Source organism: Acanthopagrus latus, chromosome 1, assembly GCF_904848185.1.
Source record: "Acanthopagrus latus isolate v.2019 chromosome 1, fAcaLat1.1, whole genome shotgun sequence".
NCBI classification, from domain to species: Eukaryota; Metazoa; Chordata; class Actinopteri; order Spariformes; family Sparidae; genus Acanthopagrus; species Acanthopagrus latus.
This window is the reverse complement of record NC_051039.1, coordinates 33,463,960-33,482,201: the sequence shown is the minus strand read 5'-3', so window position 1 is coordinate 33,482,201 and position 18,242 is coordinate 33,463,960. Positions and strand designations below refer to the sequence as shown.

The window sequence follows — 18,242 nt, the reverse complement described above, 5'->3', positions numbered from 1 at the left end:
GTAAGGGACACTGGAGCTTGGTTGGGGTGGGGGTGCCGGAAAATTTCCCTATTTTCAATTCCAAAACTTGACAGGTATGTACCAAAATACAGTCAAAAAGCATTATATCAACCCTACATTTGTATAGAAATGCTATATTACATCAGCGTAGTGAGTGACTGTTTTAAAGCCCCTACTTATAAGAGATTTCATACATTTACATAATGCTGGACTTAGTGAGTTATGAGCCTGTCTCTCAACACGACAGTCGTGCTCGTTTCCCATTGGTTATGGCGACGGGAAAAACAGATGATGCAACACGGAAATGAAGGTTGCTTGTATTAGAGTCCTGCCCTCTTTAGGACTCTAGCTTGTGTGTCTCGCTCAACACAATTCAAACGTAACGCCGACAATTTATTATATGCTTTAATCATTTGTTGAGAGAAGCAACGACTGTGGAGAGAAATTGTAGCAATACAAAGCAAAGTCATGAAACAGCTGTTTATAGTTATATTGCAGTTCCTGTTGCTCGTACACACCAGGAGTTGGGATGACGGTAAGTCTGGCTTCCGTGGACTTTTGCTTCAGCACCTTTTTAATGTTATGTCGGAGTTGTGTTTTTATTCACAGACAGACCAAACACACGACTTCCGCTCACAGCACACAGCAACTAAATAGCATGTGAAAGCTAATAGAGATTAGCGATGGGTCGGGTCCGGGCTATTTTTGGCAAATTTAGGCAATTCTGAGCAACAAACAGGAGGATAGGAAGACAAGACAGTTGACAGCAATGTTCATTTTGGATCACTTCAGGCTTGAACTCACAACTTCTAGAACCAAAGACTGTTATCTATCGCTTTGAGCAAATTGGCAAGTGGCAATACAACAGTGGCTTCACAAACTAAGTAAGCCATTCACTGTTGTGCAGGCAGATTTGAAACCACTGGAAAAAATTTATCAAGACAAACATCTGAAAATACACATATTGCAGCATGGAGATGTTGGTAATTTGTTTTTAAAAATGATTGGTTTGCTCCATAAGTGAATAACTGATGTTTAGCTATATAATTATTGCATTGCCTTTAATTGCTTACATAAAAGATTTTTCTATTATTATTCATTATTTTTTTCTTTCAGTTTTTGAGGCTCAATTTTTGATAAATCAAAGGAGGAGAGAGGATATAAGTTTTTTTTTTCAAAAGCTGTAAAACTTCTTAAACTGAGAGATGCACTTCATAATTTTTAATAGGTTTAAATGTAAAAAAGTTTCTTCAACATTGAGGCTACAGTTTGATGAAAGTTCTGAAGCTGTGGTTGATTTATTATGAATTTTCAAAGTTTTGAACTTTAGATGCTTGCTGTAGCGCCACCATCAGGACTGTTGGCTTGGGTTTACAGTTGAGGTAATCTGGCATGAGACAAAAACTTTTTTCCTAAATTTGGTTAGCTTTCACCCATGGTCCGGTCCAAGCTATTTGGTTTTTTGGAATTTAGAGGCTTGCTGTGATGTCACCATCAGGACAATTGTCTTGTGTTTCATGTCGAGGACATCTGACATTTTGATTGGTCATCATTGTCCTCACCCTCACCCATGGTCACCCCTGACACCAAGAACTAGCTCCTAACTCACTGAGCTAATTGGCTGGAGGTGAGTCCTGCTGTGTAGTGTTTTAAGTGTTTTGCTTCATTTGAGGAAATCTGATGTTTAAAAATGCCACTCTTACATTGACTCCAGTTGTTCCCATGAGAGCAGAATTCAAAATGTTCTCAAAAATTCAGTTTTTGAGATAAAATTCTGATATTTGCCAAACTTCATCAACCATGACTCCAAAATATAACATTTTTTTCAGGAAGATTGAAAATGTATCTAGCAAGAATTTGATAGTATATGTTTACAGTGCTGTTTACAGTCAAACATTCTGATGCATTGTAGGCTTAATTTTTGATAAATCAAAAATCAGAGAAACAAGTTTTGTGGCAGACGGCCTGAAAATGCTCTCTAGCAAGTTTGGTGACAGTTGAGCAAAATTTGTGAGAGGAGGTTTTACAGGTTTTGAAAAAAACTGAGTGGTGGACTTCATAATTTGTAATGAGTTTAAGTGGACTACAGTTTCAGCAGTTTTGAGGCTACAGTTTGGTGAAAGTTTCAAAGCTGTAGCATGTACTGATGATTTTGTAGGTATTTTTAAAGTTTTTAAAATTCAAACGCTTACTGTGCCCCCCCAGGAGGAATATTAACATGTCCTTTGAATTAAAGGAGAATTTTGGTCGATTAAATCATGCAGCTTCATTGCTCAAGCTACCCTTGGCTTGCCAGTACCAAAGATGCAAACACATTTGGTCCAACCATTACTGGGCTCCGTGAATGGAGAGTTAGCATTAACAGCTAACAGTATAGGGTCAGAACTTTAGACTGTGTTTTAAGCTTCTTAACATGCTCCACATCACTAGTTCAGTCTAGCTACCAGAGGACACGGATGTCAACAAACCGGTATGTAGCTACTTGCACAAACACACTGTTTTAACTACTTTTTTAAATTCAGTCCAGACATTTCTGTTAAGTTTGGTGAGTTTTCCCTCCTGTCAGTTTAGCTCACATTGTTACCTACCCGTGTCAATATTATAATATCAAGTACAATTAGATAAGAGAATAGGGGGACCACCAACCCGGTCTGCCAGTCCAGAGGCACTGTCCCCGACTGCCATGCGATGTTGCAGAGACGTGTCAACCAAGATAGCCCCACAACATCCAGAGACTTGAGGTACTCAGGGCGGCTCTCATCCACCCCCGGTGCTTTGCCACTGAGGAGTTTCCAGACTACCTCAATGACTTCGGCTTGGGTGATGAATGAGTCAACCTCTGAGTCCCCAGCCTCTGCTTCCTCTATGGAAGACATGTCAGTGGTATAGAGGAGATCCTCGAAGTATTCCTTCCACCGCCTGACAATGTCCCCTGTCGAGTTCAACAGCTCCCCACCTCCACTGTAAACAGTGTTGGTTGAGGGCTGCTTCCCCCTCCTGAGGCGCCGGATGGTTTGCCAGAATTTCTCCGAGGCTGACCGACAGTCCTCCTCCATGGCCTCCCCAAACTTTTCCCAGACCCAAGTTTTTGCTTCCACGACTGCCCATGCTGCCGCTTGCTTGACCTGCCAGAACCCGTCAGCTGCCTCAGGAGTCCCCCGGGCCAGCCAGGCTCGATAGGACTCCTTCTTCAGCTTGACAGTATCCCTTACTTCTGGAGTCCACCACCGGGTTCGGGGATAGCCGCCACAACAGGCATCGGAGACCTTACGGCCACAGCTCCGGACAGCCGCATCAACAGTAGAAGTGGAGAACATGGTCCATTCAGACTCAATGACCCCAGCCTCCCTCGGGATCAGGTCCAAGGTCTGTCCAGCTTCCTCCCCTGCCAGCGGATCCAACTCACCACCAGGTGGTGATCAGTTGACAGCTCAGCCCCTCTCTTCACCAGAGTGTCCAAGACATACGGCCGGAGGTCAGATGACACGACCACAAAGTCAATCATTGACCTCCACCCCTAGGGTGTCCTGGTGCCATGTGCACCCTTATGCTTGAACATGGTGTTCGTTATGAACAAACTGTGACTAGCACAGAAGTCCAGTAACAAAACACCACTCTGGTTCAGATCGAGGAGGCCGTTTCTCCCAATCACACCCCTCCAGGTAACACTGTCGCTGCCCACGTGAGCGTCCCCCAGTAGAATGATGGAGTCCCCAGTTGGAGCACTCTCCAGTATCCCTCCCAGGGACCCCAAGAAGGCCGGGTACTCTACACTGCTGTTCAGCCCATAAGCCAAGACAACAGAGAGAGACCTACCGCCGACCTGAAGGCGCAGGAAACGACCCTCTCGTTCACTGGGGTAAACTCCAACACATGGCAGCTGAGCTGAGTAGCTATAAGCAAGCCCACACCAGCTCGCCGCCTCTCACCGCAGGCAACTCCAGAATAGAAGAGAGTCCAGCCTCTCTCAAGGAGTATGGTTCCAGAGCCCAGACTGTGCGTAGAGGCGAGCCCGACTATCTCTAGCCGGTACCACTCAACCTCTCGCACCAGCTCAAGCTCTTTCTCCCCCCAGTGAGGTGACATTCCATGTCCCCATGGCTAGAGTCACCGTCTGGGGATTGAGTTTCCGGGGCCACCACCTACGACCACCACCCAAATCACACTGCACCTGCCCCTTCTGGACCCTCCTTTGAGTGGTAAGCTCACTGGAGGGCGGGCCCACATTGCTCCTTCGGGCTGCGCCCAGCCGGGTACCATGGGCAAAAACCCAGCCACCAGGCACTCGCCTGCGAGCCCCAACCCCAGGCCTGGCTCCAGGGTGGGGCCCCGGTGACGCCAATGCGGGCGACGTAAGTGTCCTCGATATTCTCTCTATCATTAGGGGTTTTTGAACCGATCTTAGTCTGACCTGTCATCTAGGACCTGTTTGCCTTGGGGGACCCTACCAGGGGCATTAAGCCCTGGACAACATAGCTCCTAGGATCATTCGGGTGCTCAGACCCCTCCACCATGATAAGGTGCAGGTTCATGGAGGAAATGTTTCCAAATTGACTTTTAATCTAATAATGAAAGTTTTCTTTATCTTCTTCCCACTGCAGGCAGTGTACTGCTGCAGGATGTCCAGGTGTTAACTCTGTACAAGGGACGCTACACCACAGCGAGGCGCTCCCGCCCTGTTTCTCAGCTTCAGTGTGTTGGAGGCTCCGCAGGCTGCCACTCCTTCACCCCGGAGGTAGTCCAGTGTCAGAATAAAGGCTGGGATGGAGTGGATGTACAGGTGAGGAAGGAGATGAGGCGAGGTATAAGATTTGGTAGTAGGGATGCAACTATTAACTCTTTTGAAGATTATTTTCTCCAATAATCATTTGGTCAAAAAAATGTCACGAAATAGTGATTAATTACCATCACAGCTTGAATTCAAATGGCTCCTTTAATCAGACTGATTGTCTAAAACACATTGTCATGGAAAAAAATAAAATAATTAACTTTTAAAGAGGCTGCAGCCAATGAATATTTGGCTTGTCAACATAAAAAAACCTTAATTGATCATTTGTTTGTCAAAATAGTTGACTGTGTCAAAGTTCTGGTGCAAAATCCCTCATTCAGCGTTCTTTGCACTCTTTTATAAACCCTGACAACAGATCTGTCTTGTTATTTCTTATTTGTTTTAAGTTAGAGTGATTGACAGCCATTTGACAAAACCCTGGCCACCCAGGAAAGTAAACAATTACATGCTAACAGGGAGCAGCAGTCACTCGCGAATCTGTTTCATAATTCAAATTAAAATGGATTAACAGAAATGCTTTTTCATTTTCAGAAAATAGCTGCATTTTTTGACTCATAATTAAAATGAGTAATAAATCATCCAAATTGCATTTTCATTTTCTCCTTCAAGCCTGCTCATTTTGTCACATGACTAAAAAGAAAACTGCTTTTTCGTTTTCAAGCCAGCCCCCCGAAAATATGTTCCAAAATTCAATTTGAATTCGCAGTCCCAAGTGGCAGAGGAAAGTGACGTCAGCGGCCTCTGTTCTTCTTCAGCCCCCAGTCTGACTGACCGTGCTACGCATCTATGTTAGGGGCGACGGTGTGCATATTAGATGCTGGAGCAAGGGGAGAGGGTGAAGGCTGTGTTGGTAGCATAGATTGTGGTACATGTTTTCAGAAACAGCAGGGAAATCACCACCATGTCCAGTTCTGTACTGCGGTCAAGCCAGCCATGGTTTGCGTTTGCTTGGTCAAATCAGCCGCACATTTCTTTCCAGTGCACAAATGCTCTAACGTATGTGCTGGAGCGTATGTCAAGGTCGCCCCCATATTGGATCAGCCCCGTGAACTAATACAACTTTATAAAGCTCCATCTACAAAGTGCTACAAGTTAATAATATAATATGTTTTCAAAAGAATATTAAATGATGAAGAAGTAACATAACATCTTTAACATTTTCATATGTCTTCACTCTGCAATTACATCTAAGAGTTTAAAATAAATTAAAATAAGCCTTTTTGGGAAATGAAACAGTCAGAAACTATAAATAGTGAGATCTGTGGAACTACTTGTGACAGTACAACAGTGCAGTTAATACTCCACAACATTATGTTGCAACAGAGTGAAAACTAGTGAAGATATGCATTTTCGAAAATTAGATATTATTTGTTTAGCTAAAAACAAAATATTGATTATTGATTAGATTATCATGGACATACCACAACAACTACTGTAATGAATACATGTTTAAATGTGAAAACATAAATGATAAGTGGGGCTGAAAATACACGTTCTCAAGAAAATCCATGCCATGAACAGGGAGGCCTAGCTGGTATGGTATTGTATGGAATGACCGAATGATGTTTTCAATATTGTGGTGAAAGTAGGCCTGTCACAATAACAAATTTTGCTGGACGATAAATTGTCCCACAAATTATTGCAATAAACAATATAGTCGTTTTGAGACCATTTTTCAACTAATATAAGGATAATGGCATATAATTCAAGTACACCCTTTGGAATTGGAATGTGAAGAAGACATTCTAAATATCCAAAATAAATAAACAAAACAACCAGAAACAATAAGTAAAAAGGACTCTCAGTCTCTGTCAGCAAAAAATTGCACTTGAATTACACACAACCAAAACAATAATCCTAACCCTTTATTATGTCATCTTTCATGTTGTACAGTTGTGGAATTGTTGTTTGTGACACGTGTCTCCCAGGCAATTTGTACTGGCTGTCAAATGTTTGCAGCAATTGTCCAAATGTCGGCTTTTTCGACGCCACACTTGGGTCTCATCCTCTGAGTTTGGATTTGACTCTGGCACACTACTGGGAGTGTACTATCAGGGAGAAAATAACCCAGAGATTCTACCAGATACGTGTCTGCTGCATTACAACTCACATCCGGTTTTACAGTACCGCAGTTACAAGTATGTGTTATAAAAACAACAACACGAAGTGTTCCTGACCAAAGGACTGGTAGAAGAGCATGTATTTGTCTCTTTATTGAGATTTGTGTGCTGGCATCAACACAGTTGTTTTATTTTGGTAAGAAACCGGATGTTACATTGTTGTTTCGGTGCGTGACTTCCTGTCTGCTAAATTCAGCTGAATTGCTCTGGTGGGCTTCGGGCTGCCGGAGCTGGGACGTAGCAGATACGCAGCGCACCTGTGATTCCAGATTCTTTGATTCCCCCCCTCTCCACATAGAAGTGTTAAAAAAAAAATACACAACAGCAAATTTACTTGGTCGCACATGCGCGACTAAATGTAAAATGTGCTCGCATTGTCTCGTATACAAAATGCGAACCCTGTGAGTGGTTCACCACGGTCATTCAGTTTGAATCTGAAGTGCTCCCATACTGCAACTGTCGCATTCTGCTTGATACCAATTCCATCTTTGTATTTATTCTGTTAAATCTAAACTAGCATTACCTCTGGCTTGCTACTTCTCACGGGGCTCTCATGCTGCACTCTGTGTCATGTCAGGTGCAAGGCCCGCCTCCCCATACAGAGACACTAGGGCTGTGTCCCAGTTCAGGGGCAGCATCCTTCAGAGTGCGCATTTAAATTGCAATTACGTCACAACGCCGCACGAAGGCAGTCCCAATTCAAAGGATCCTCCTAATGCACCCCACAAATGCTGCCTGCTTTTCCGTCTTCCTGGAGGACGCACTCCCACTATCCTTCACGCTATAAATTGAAAAGATGCAAAGATTCATTGCGTGCCCAACGAGAAGAAAGGAAGAAAGAAAGAAATAATGGCAACCTCAAGTGGCGCAGATCTTGCATTTAAATGTAAGTATTAAGTACTCAGTTTTTACTCATTTAAACAAAATGCCAGGTATGATAAACTTCAAGGACATTAAAACCTCAACATTTCAGTTAAAATACATTGGTAATGCTCAGCGTGATGCCTTTGGAAGTAAAGCCTTAAAAGCCTTTACTTTCAAACATTAGATGTTCAGAGGTTGACTTGTATCTTATGTGCTAATGTGACTGTGGAGATGTTATAGACTATTTTTACTTCATATACATAAATGGACCAAAATGAACAGATTCAGATCAGACTGTGATCCCTGCTTTTTTTCCAGCCTGTAAACTATTAAGTCTTGTTAAATGTTTGAATAAAGTTTAGGATTATCCTTATGATGATTATATTTTTTTGCTGTATTAGAACTGATTTTGTCTGTTGACGTAACACAAAACATCTTTTATATTTCATTTTGTTAGGGAGCAAACAGAGAACTTCATCACTGTCCGAGGTCAGAACGAACATTTGTTCACAGGGCACACGGCAGGATGGCAGAAAGCCAATAATATATAATAAATAATAAATAGTCGATTTGTCAGTCCTGATGTCACTTTTTGTAAATCTTTGCATCACTGTGTCATTGTGATCTTGTGCTTACCTTTTCTCTTGCTTCTCTCTGTGTTCAGAACAGTTCTGGATATGATGGGCCTGCAGGGGAAGGTTGAGCCCAGCAGGCCAGAAACAAGTGGGACCATTTAAAGAACCAGTACAAAGTCAGGGCTCGACAGTGCGACTGTTTTGCTCGCATTTGCGAGTTGATTATTTTCAGTGCGAATAGAAAATTCAGTGTACATTCAGTGGCATCAGTGCGACTCTGACAGAAATTGTAGTACATGCACCGTTTTGCTGTTTACATGAGCACTGAGCAGTATTTTAATTTTTTTGGGCAACCTGAATCATCTCCTCCAATGCAAGCGCAACATTGTAGCTACGTGATCAGATCTAACCAATGCAGTGCTTCCATAACAGACATGTGACCGCATGCCAGGGATGGACATTGGCACCCGCCACATGTGAGTGAACTTGCGTGCTGGCGGGTGAATTCAATCAGTTTACCAGCCACTGTGGCGGGTTAATTCTGATCCCTGGTCACAGTTTACAGATTACCTCTGCTCTCCTCGCACAGTTACCACACACGGGCTTGTGGCATTTCAAGTGTCCGACGTTTGGTTCCCTTTGCAGCTCTTTCGGACCGGCACTGCCTGCGTGTCCGTGTCTGCTGCTGCTGCTGCTGCTGCTGCTGCGGTTGCATCCACTGCTGCCCACTTTGTGCTGACTGCCACGGCCGCTTTCCCCTCCATGTATTCTGCCCTCAGCTCCTCTGCCAGCTGCTGCAGGACTTTCCTCCAGGCTCTCCGGCTGCTGGTGCTCCTTGAATAAGATGCGGGCATTGATCCCAGCCAGGTCGAGGATGATATAGAAGACCGCCACTGGCCATCTTCCGTACCACCTTTGATGGAGTACGCCCTCGCATCTGGTCCGGGACGTCCACGCCGTACTCGGTGTTGTTGTACATCACAGACTCTGGCTTTGCCTTTGCTCCACAAAAGGTGTCCACACCTGTGTGCACGGTGCTCAGGATACAGACATTCTTCCTCGGCTTTCCCTGGTACACAGTCAGAGTCGCATCACTTCAGCACCGAACAGCTCCGCTTGCTGTTTCATGGAGGGGGAACTCCCGTTTTTGTTTGCCCATGGTGCCAACAAGGCAATATAATACAACTATATAATAATTAACTTACAAGTACATTCGCAAAGAGGTACAAACTACGTAACCCCATAAAATGATGTGCGGTTAATATGACCGCTTATGGCCGAAATAGGTAAAACATATCATATTGTCTTTGACTTTTGTGTAATTTATATAAAAAACTATTCTAAATTAAAATACAGACAAAGTTATTTCACATTTTTGAAAAGGGTCAAAATGACCGTCTTGGCCGATCTGCTAGCAAGCCCTCACTTGAACTCTTCACTGCTACTAATTATTACTCCGCGCTCCGGTCAGCTGAGCTGGCTACTCTTTTGTCGGAGTTTACAAGAGTGGAAGTAAATTAAAATGTGGCATTACATCATAACGGTTGAATATAGGGAATAATTAAGTACATTAAATTCTGTAGTTGCAGGTAGATATTGCTATATATTACTACCTTCTAATCACCTAATGATGCAATTTCCACTTCTTTTGTGTGGGTCCAGTGCAGTTGAACATATGAAATAAGTTGCAGGGAAATATTGATATAGATTTCTAACCATCTAACCTTCATTTTGAACCACTTTGTCTATTCAGACTTCATTTCCTGTTATTTCATGGCTTAGTCAATTACCCTTGGATAGTTTCACCCCTGTAATCATTCATTGGTATCACGTAATTACTGAATAATCAACTCTGGTAACAAGTACTGATTGGGAAATACTATTTGCATATCTTTTACAAGAAAAACATGTTTCTCTGCATTGTACTGTACACATCGACGCTTAGATATAAAAGTAGCTGGTAAAAATCTTGAGTGGCTAGTAGATTTTAGAATTTACCAGCAAGTGTCAGGCAGACAAAAAAGCTAACTTCCATCCCTGCCACGTGTGCGCACACAGTGAAGACTGCAGCGTGAAAACTAAAATCAAAACACAAAATGGATAAGCGAAAGAGTGTCGGCGTCATGAAAATGAACCCCCTAACGCATTATGACTCATCGTGCTACTAAAAAATGTTGTGTGCTACTAAATTTTTCAGCATGGTAGCACAGTGCTACTAGGAAAAAGGCTTAGCGTCAAGCCCTGAAAGTAGCTGCAGTTTTCAGTGATGATGTGGAGACTGAATTATATTTCTTTTTACCCATGCAAGTTAATAAATACTTGGCTGAAAATTGCTGACATGATTGATTTCAGTTGCCTTAGGATTGCCAATATCCAGGGACTGGAGAGGGTCAGTGGGGAGGCTCAGTGCTGCTACTGGGTCCTAGTTTGTCCTCATGTGGGAGGTGTTAGGACAGAGGCCTTCCACTGCCCCCCATCCTTACTGCCTCCATTGCTGAGGACACATCAGGGCCAAGTGACCAGGAAAAGGAAGATGATGACGATGAGGAGGGAGAGAGCCAGCCAGGGCTGAAGAGGAAGAGGAGAAGAGAGGATGAAGAAGGACATGAGGCTGCAGAGACGATGGAGAGGCTCTTCTCTGCTCCAGAGGACAATCCTTACATATTTTCTGTTGTGATTGAGTTAATTTATGTGTTCTTTTTAAATTATTTGTTCATTTTATATAATTCATGAAATACAATATTGTTCTATTGTTTCATGTTGTCTGGTCCATTCAGTATTTACAACTTAAGTACAATTTAGAACAGCAAATGGCATCAAGTGCTACTTTTCAGGGACAACAAGGGATTGAATGTTTTCTTTTATTATTAAGGTCTAAACATTTACAACTATTTACAGAATTACAGCATAGATTATTATTGACTATTAACAAAAACAATTATTAAAAACAATATTAAACAGTTACAGATGATGTACAGTAACAGGCTGAGCAGGAGTCCCTGCAGTGCTGCTGGGCTAGATGGTGTCAGTGGGACATCATCTGGGTCAGTACTCAGGGTGTTTGGGGGTCCAGTCTCCTCTGTGCAGGGTTGATTCAATCAACGGCTGCCATGTCATAAAGAATTTATGACATGGCAGAAAAGAGCTAATTTCATAATATAACTATACTAATAATAAATAATTACAACAAACACAACTATCTACCAAACACTAATAGGAATAAAGCCTTTAAAATGAAAATAAAACCGTATGTGGCGATCAACAGTTTATATGTCAGCATTAACGTAATATATCAGTATGTTAATTACCCCAAACTGTTAGCTAGTTAATAATGATAATATTGATAACATTACTGTGGGTTCAATGACAGGTTTACCTCTCCACGGTCCCCTCAACCCGAGATAAACCAGCCGTTTCTCCTCTTCCTCCACAAGCAGGAGGATTAAAAAGGAAATCAGGAATTCCTGCAGCTCAAACAGATCTGACAGTCAAACTTTACTCTTCTTGTCACTTTCACGGACCTGGGCTGCATAAATAGTGATGTACGGGTAGGGGCAGGAACATCTGGTGACTCAACCAGGACATGCTCGGAAGGCTAGACTGTCTCTTTTAACAACGGTTGACATGGCTCATGGGTCTCTTTGAAGGACCCTGCCTTTGCGGGCGGCGAAGGCTGGGTCCTTGAAAGATGCTGCCCCTGAATTGGGACACAGCTAGAGAGTGACTGACAGGAGGGTTCACGTGAGAGACATGAGGAAAACAAACAAGCATGCAAATGGAAATTATCAAGCTCATTTTTACTTATCATATGATTAATTGATTTATTGTTTATTGTGACAGGCCTAGGTGAAGGGTTTTAATTTTCCTCCTCTTCTCTCACAGTGGGAGTGTAAAACTGATATGGACAACAAATACAGATTTGGTCGCATTGAGGTGAGCTGTGAAGGCTACAGTAACCCTGACGATGCCTACATACTGAAGGGCTCCTGTGGGCTGGAGTACACATTGGAACTGACTGAAGAGGGCCGGAGTAGGACTCAAGGCAGTTGGGGTTCCCAGAGTGGATTTAAGGGATTTGGAGGTGATGGAGAGATTCATGAAGTTACATCTCCACGCAAGGACTACATATTTTAAAGAACATTCTGTTTCTGCTTGTCCGTCTCAGGTCTTGGAGACTTTGCCTCCAGTTTTTTCAGTGGTTCCGCTGGAAAGAAGCATCAACATCACCAGCACCACCAGCAGAGCACGTACCCATCAGGTGGCGAGGACTCAGGAGGCCTGCTGGTGGTTGCTGTGCTTCTGCTCTTAGCCTACGGCGTCTACAAGCTGTTCCTCAGCGGAAACACGGCCCAGCAGGGACAGGACAATGGACAGGCTGGTTACCCCAGAGATAATCACTACGGCTCCAATGCAGGACCTCCACCCCCAGGATTCAAACCTGATTACACAGGTAGCTGATGCAGAATGAAACAGTGTGGATAGAGCAACATCAGATGCCTGGTTTGTACTGCATATTCTGCTTGGAAAAACCTTTTTTAGTGAGGTTGTGCAAGATTGTTATTTTCTTTTCTCTTGTAGAAATTGCTGGATGCTTGCTGTTTTATGAAAATGTATCAAATAAGATTACAGCTACCTTCCGGAAACCTTGAATGCATTCTGCTTTTGTGTTCAGGCTATTCTGGTGCCAACCCTGGCTACGGTTTCCACAGTGACTACACACATGGACAACAGTACCCAAGAGGACAAGCTTCTCCTGGCACAGGCAGTGGCTTCTGGACCGGCATGGGGACGGGTGGGGTGCTGGGATATCTTTTTGGTCGTCAGAGGTGAGTGAAGAGATGAAGAGAAAGAGAAATGAATGAAAAAAGACCAATAAACCAAAAGTGTACATGATTCTACTCAGAGCCTTCAGGTTGTTTGTGCTGTTTTTGTTTTCTAGTAAGCCCCACAACTTCAACTCATCCAATTACAGTGTCAGCAGAGCTCCTCCTGCTGGAGACCACTCTTCTTCCTCTGGGACACGCACTGCTTCAGGTAGAAGGACTACATGATCGCTAACAGAGCCACACCCAGACACATGTATGACACCAGATAGTCAATCTGCACACACCCAGATATTGATGAAAGGATTGTTGTTGACACTAAATGTCTAGTTGAGTTAGTGCCTTTAGATTGTTTGTTTCAGGGAAACCTGAGTTTCCTGAGACTATGAGAAGACATTGTTAACATCACCCACTCCTATGAGCATTACTGTTGTGGCATTCAATAGATCTCCAAGAGACCTCCCTTAAATAGAGTGCTGATGTGATAGGTTGGTGGTTCCTAAAATTTTTCACACACATGCACCTATAGAATTTATTTTTAAACACTGAATGTCGTTAATAGAGAACTGTGTCTTCAGTGTGATGTCTTGCTGAAAAAACTAAAAAAAAAAAAAAAAGCACCCTTTATTGTGGAAGCATTTGAAGTGACACAGTATCATAGTATTTTTTTTTTTAGTGTATAGCTTCAAACAGATGTTTTCATAAAGTCCTTTGCTGTTTAATATACACCCATCAGGCATAACATTATCACCACTGACAGGTTAAGTGAATAACACAGATCATCTCTTCATCATGGCACCTGCTGTGGGTGGGACATATTAGGCAGCAAGTGAACATGTCCTCAAAGAGCAAGTTTGACAAGGGCGAAATTGTGATGGCGAAATGACTGGCAGGGCTCCAGATTTTTTTTTACTAGGAGCACAGTGGCCCCTAACTGAAAATTTTAGGAGCACAATCACAAAATTTAGGGATGCACACCGTAAATCAAATATATTGACTATAGAAAATATGTATATTTTGTAATATATATTATATAATACAATGATTAAGTAGTGCTGGGCGACCAAAAATGTATATCACGGTATTTTTCAAAATTCATACGGTTTCACGGTATATGACAATATTTCTTTTTCCATGCATAATCAGGTGTTCACAGCATTTTGTACTGGTTGAGAGAGGAATTACTAGCCCCATTTAGATTGAAAAGGTGGCACATTTGCTGCAAGGTAAAGGTATAAGGGATGTGTAATTTTCCTCTTTCCATTCCTTCTTCCCAAAAAGCCACTGAGGTCGGCGTAAACATGTGATATGACGTGACGCACGAAATTGGGCGTGAACAGTGACATACAACATATGTATCGGAAGAAATGTGGCAACACTCAATACATTTACTTAATTATAGACCCGTGGCCCATATTCTCGCCTCCTCAGTCAAAAACACGCCGATGTTAAACCCCCGCTATTCAAGGAAGCATGCGGCGGAGCGCCTCGCCCCCTCTGTTACCTGCCTCAAGCAACAGACAGCTAACGGGAAGCATGTCGAATTTGTCTTCAAAATAAGAGCTTTATGTTGCACCCCATTGGAGTTTAGAACAAGGTTCCTAGCGGGGGGCTTTTAATTTGAAAGTAGCTAGCATTAGCAGCTAACAAGCAGACAGCTACAGAGACCGAGGAGAGCTAGTGCCTCCCAGATCTCAGCAGCTTTCCAGTTGCTTATCTTGACGTCTGTGGATGAAGTGATGAACTGCAATGTCTACCCTATCAATCTTAACTGTAACATAACACCAGAGCACTACTACATTGAAAAGGGTCCGGTCTGAAACAGCGTCCCACGGCGCAGCGCTCTGAACATTGTGTAATCAAATACAGCAGTATGGCGGTATATAAAAAATTCATATCATAACAAAAATATACACCGGTATTCGGTATGAACCGGTATACCGCCCAGCACTATGATTAAGTCATTTTTTTATGTTGAGTTCAGTTTGACGCAGTTCTTTCTTTGCAGGTGGAGTTGGCCTTTATATTTGGTAAAGGGTGGTTCTTCCTTGGCAATGAAAAAGGCTGTGTTAAATGTCAATAATAATTTGGCCTCAGCACACTGATTAACAGCCTCTTGCCTTCTAAATGCAACTGATAGTGGAGTTGCATTTTCATTGGAGCACAGGTATGCATATTTTATGCCTTGGACTAGCACTTCGTTTGACCAGTGTGTTATGTTTTAACTGTGTAGTGGCAGTATTACCTTCAAATGTTGTGTTCCCCACATGTTGCGGGTATCAACTGCAAAATTTGCAGTTCATGGAATTCGTCTGAGACCTTATCTAGTGAAATCTGCAGAGCCATTCTTCATGAAAACAGTATTTTCTGCCCGTTTTCACCACACTGATGTCTTTAGACTTGGATTCATCATCCTAGTTAGGATTCGACTCTGGCACGTACTGGACTAATCGGGGAGAAGAATAAACCTCAAGAAATCGTTTTGCCATTGTTGGCTGAAAGTGAAACCATCTCCTTCTGCGCTCTGAACAATTTTAGGATCTTCCCCCCTCCACACATTAGTCACTTACAATGCCATTCCCCATTCCCTGCCTCTTTCACACACATTGGCCTGCCACCTGTGATTCCAGATTGTTGGACTCGCCCAACCAGCAAATTCACCTGGTCACACATGGGCGACTAAATGTAAAATATTGTCGCGCTGTCTCAAATTTTGGTCACAGTCTGGAACCCTGACTTGGTCAGAGCATCTCCAGAACTGCAGCTCTTTTGGGGTCTACAGCAGCCAGTATCTATCAAAAGTGGTCCATAGAAGGAAGGAACAGTGGTGAACCACTGACAGGGTCATGGGTGACCGAGGCTCATTGACTTTTCTTACTTGGGGAACACATGGCACCAGGACGCACTATGAGAAGAAGGCAAGCCAGTGGAGGCAGCATGATGCTTTGGGCAATGTTCTGCTGGGAAACCTTGGGTCCTGCATTCCATGTGGATGTTACTTTGACATGTAACACCTACCTAAGCATTGCTGCAGACCATGTACACCCTTTCATGGAAACAGTCTTCCCTGATGGCTGTGGCCTCTTTCAGCCAGATAATGTGCCATGCAAAAAGGCAAAAATGGTTCAGGAATGGTTTGTGGAGCACAGCATCGAGTTTGAGGTGTAGATTTGGCCTCCAAATTCAGGTTTGATCCATGCAAGCCCCACCTCGCAACTTTGCACCAGATACCACAGCACACATTCAGGGGTCTAGTGGAGTCCATGCCTCGACAGGTCAGAGTTGTTTTGGCAGCAAACGGGGGACCAAAACAATATTAGGCAGGTGGTCATGATGTTATGCCTGATCAGTGTAGTTTATAATACTGCAGTGCATTGAGGATACAGGTGTTTAATATTGTTTATAATCAACTTTATTTTCAGGTTTTGGAGGAACCAAGAGAAGATAGGAGCGTTGGAGGTGGACAGATTCTCAACAATGGATGGCACTGACAAGAGTTCAAAAAGGATGCAGTACTAACAGCGAAGGTGAAAAGACCCTGTCTTTGCACTGAGATGAACCTGTCCAATACTAACATCATTGCTCAGTTCTCCTCCTGAGGTCACTTTGATGTCAGCTACTGACAGAAAGTACTTGTTTTTCTGTGAACATGTGGTTTGAGCTTGAGTCTGGAGGCCCCATTTTTGAAGAACGTTGTATGAAGGCTGTCCAGTTTTTCATTGGTTTAGTCAGACTTTTTAGCTAGGATAAACATATTTCCAGTGGGAATCCACTCTATACATTTTACTCATGGTCCTATAGAGGGGATATTATCTCTGTTCTTTCTGAAGCCTCTTCTCCATGGACCAGTTAATCTGGTCAGTGCTTTAATTGCCTTCACCTGCAGGCCCAAACTGTGCTCTCTGTATCATTGAATAAACTCAGTTTATATGTGCATGTGCATGTTGATGCTTATTGATGATTATGATTCTTCTTACCTGCAACAAGAGCAGATACAAAATGGGTTAGCACTAAGATACTGGGTGAGCATTAGCAGCAGTAACTTATTCCAGCTCTGACACAGCTGTAGGAGACTTGCAGTAAATGCTGAGGCTAATCACATACAGAGCAAATGATGCTGGATCACCTGCTGCATTGTTTTCTGTGAATCCCGTATTAATGTGAAGGCAGTTTGAATGGCAGACTCTACCACAAACAAGGAAAACTAATACTGTACATAGAAAGATACTGCATGTAAATACACTGAAATATACATGCAGCTATTGCAAAAAAGATTATTGGGTTTGATGTAATGAAATCCTTCAGGGTTGTAACATTAAAAAGCAGTAAATTACTTTCATTCAGGAGTTGTTGTTTTTATCTGAATGGGGTCTCAAAGACTTTCTACCTCAAAAAATATCATAAAAACTAAAATGTCCAAGACTGAATGTCAGCAGATGTCTCTGCAGTGTCAATCTAAAGTGAAAGGGTAATCTGTGTTCCTGTGCATTACAATAACAGGATAATCCATCAACTTTACTATAATAACAGACTACAGACATTGTCCATCCTGGGTTTACTTACTCATCCGATTTGCCTCACTCTCCAGTATTATCTGTGGTATGGCATTAATGTACACTCTCTCCATCTCCTGATGCTGATGAGTTTGGCTGTCTTCTGTGATAACATTATGCAGATCACTATCCTCATAAATAGATTCTTCTGGGACAGCAGTGTTGCCTTCAAACACATCTAGAGCAAGGTCCAGTTCAGCAGTAGAGTTATACAGGGAGTTCACACTGAGCTCTCCTGTGTCATCTGAGTGTGTGTGGTATGGAGGGGGGTCATGATGGGAGCTCTGGTCTCTGTACAGGAACTGTGACCACTCAGCACCTGACAGCAGCCCCTCCACCAGCTTCACTGGACTACACACTTTGAAGGAGCTGAATGGACTGTGTAAGATGAAGGGAAACAGTATTATAGAGCAGTAATCCCATAAATACATGATGTCTCACATCACTACCCCGGTTAAAGAAGCACAGAAAAGGCTTTACTTCCTACATAAACTAAAGAAGCTCAGAAGCCAGATTCT

General features: G+C 42.9%; 1 protein-coding gene across 6 annotated transcripts; it reads left to right on the top strand.

Moving 5' to 3' along the window:
- The first annotated feature begins 323 nt into the window (after nt 1–323).
- saraf (store-operated calcium entry-associated regulatory factor) lies at nt 324–17,107 on the top strand. 6 transcript variants are annotated; one of them, XR_005075166.1, is made up of 8 exons: nt 324–535; nt 4,602–4,780; nt 12,231–12,429; nt 12,514–12,798; nt 13,021–13,174; nt 13,261–13,382; nt 15,180–15,338; nt 16,594–17,107. XR_005075166.1 is itself a non-coding variant. In XM_037098770.1 (7 exons), exons 1-7 carry the CDS (start codon nt 469–471, stop codon nt 16,617–16,619), a joined length of 972 nt encoding a protein of 323 aa, XP_036954665.1. In that variant the 5' UTR covers nt 326–468; the 3' UTR covers nt 16,620–17,107. The 6 variants fall into 6 exon arrangements, 3 of the variants coding, with proteins under 3 accessions (XP_036954665.1, XP_036954637.1, XP_036954650.1); XR_005075168.1 differs by having other exon boundaries at nt 325–535; nt 13,321–13,382; XR_005075167.1 differs by having other exon boundaries at nt 326–535; nt 13,288–13,382.
- Nucleotides 17,108–18,242: the final 1,135 nt, after the last annotated feature.

Coding starts and splice junctions, on each gene's coding strand:
- saraf (XM_037098742.1), top strand. CDS start 469: ATGAAACAGCTGTTTATAGTTATATTGCAGTTCCTGTTGCTCGTACAC. Junction 12,799..13,020: donor ATTCAAACCTGATTACACAG/GTAGCTGATGCA, acceptor TTTTGTGTTCAG/GCTATTCTGGTGCCAACCCT. Junction 13,383..16,593: donor TGGGACACGCACTGCTTCAG/GTAGAAGGACTA, acceptor CTTTATTTTCAG/GTTTTGGAGGAACCAAGAGA.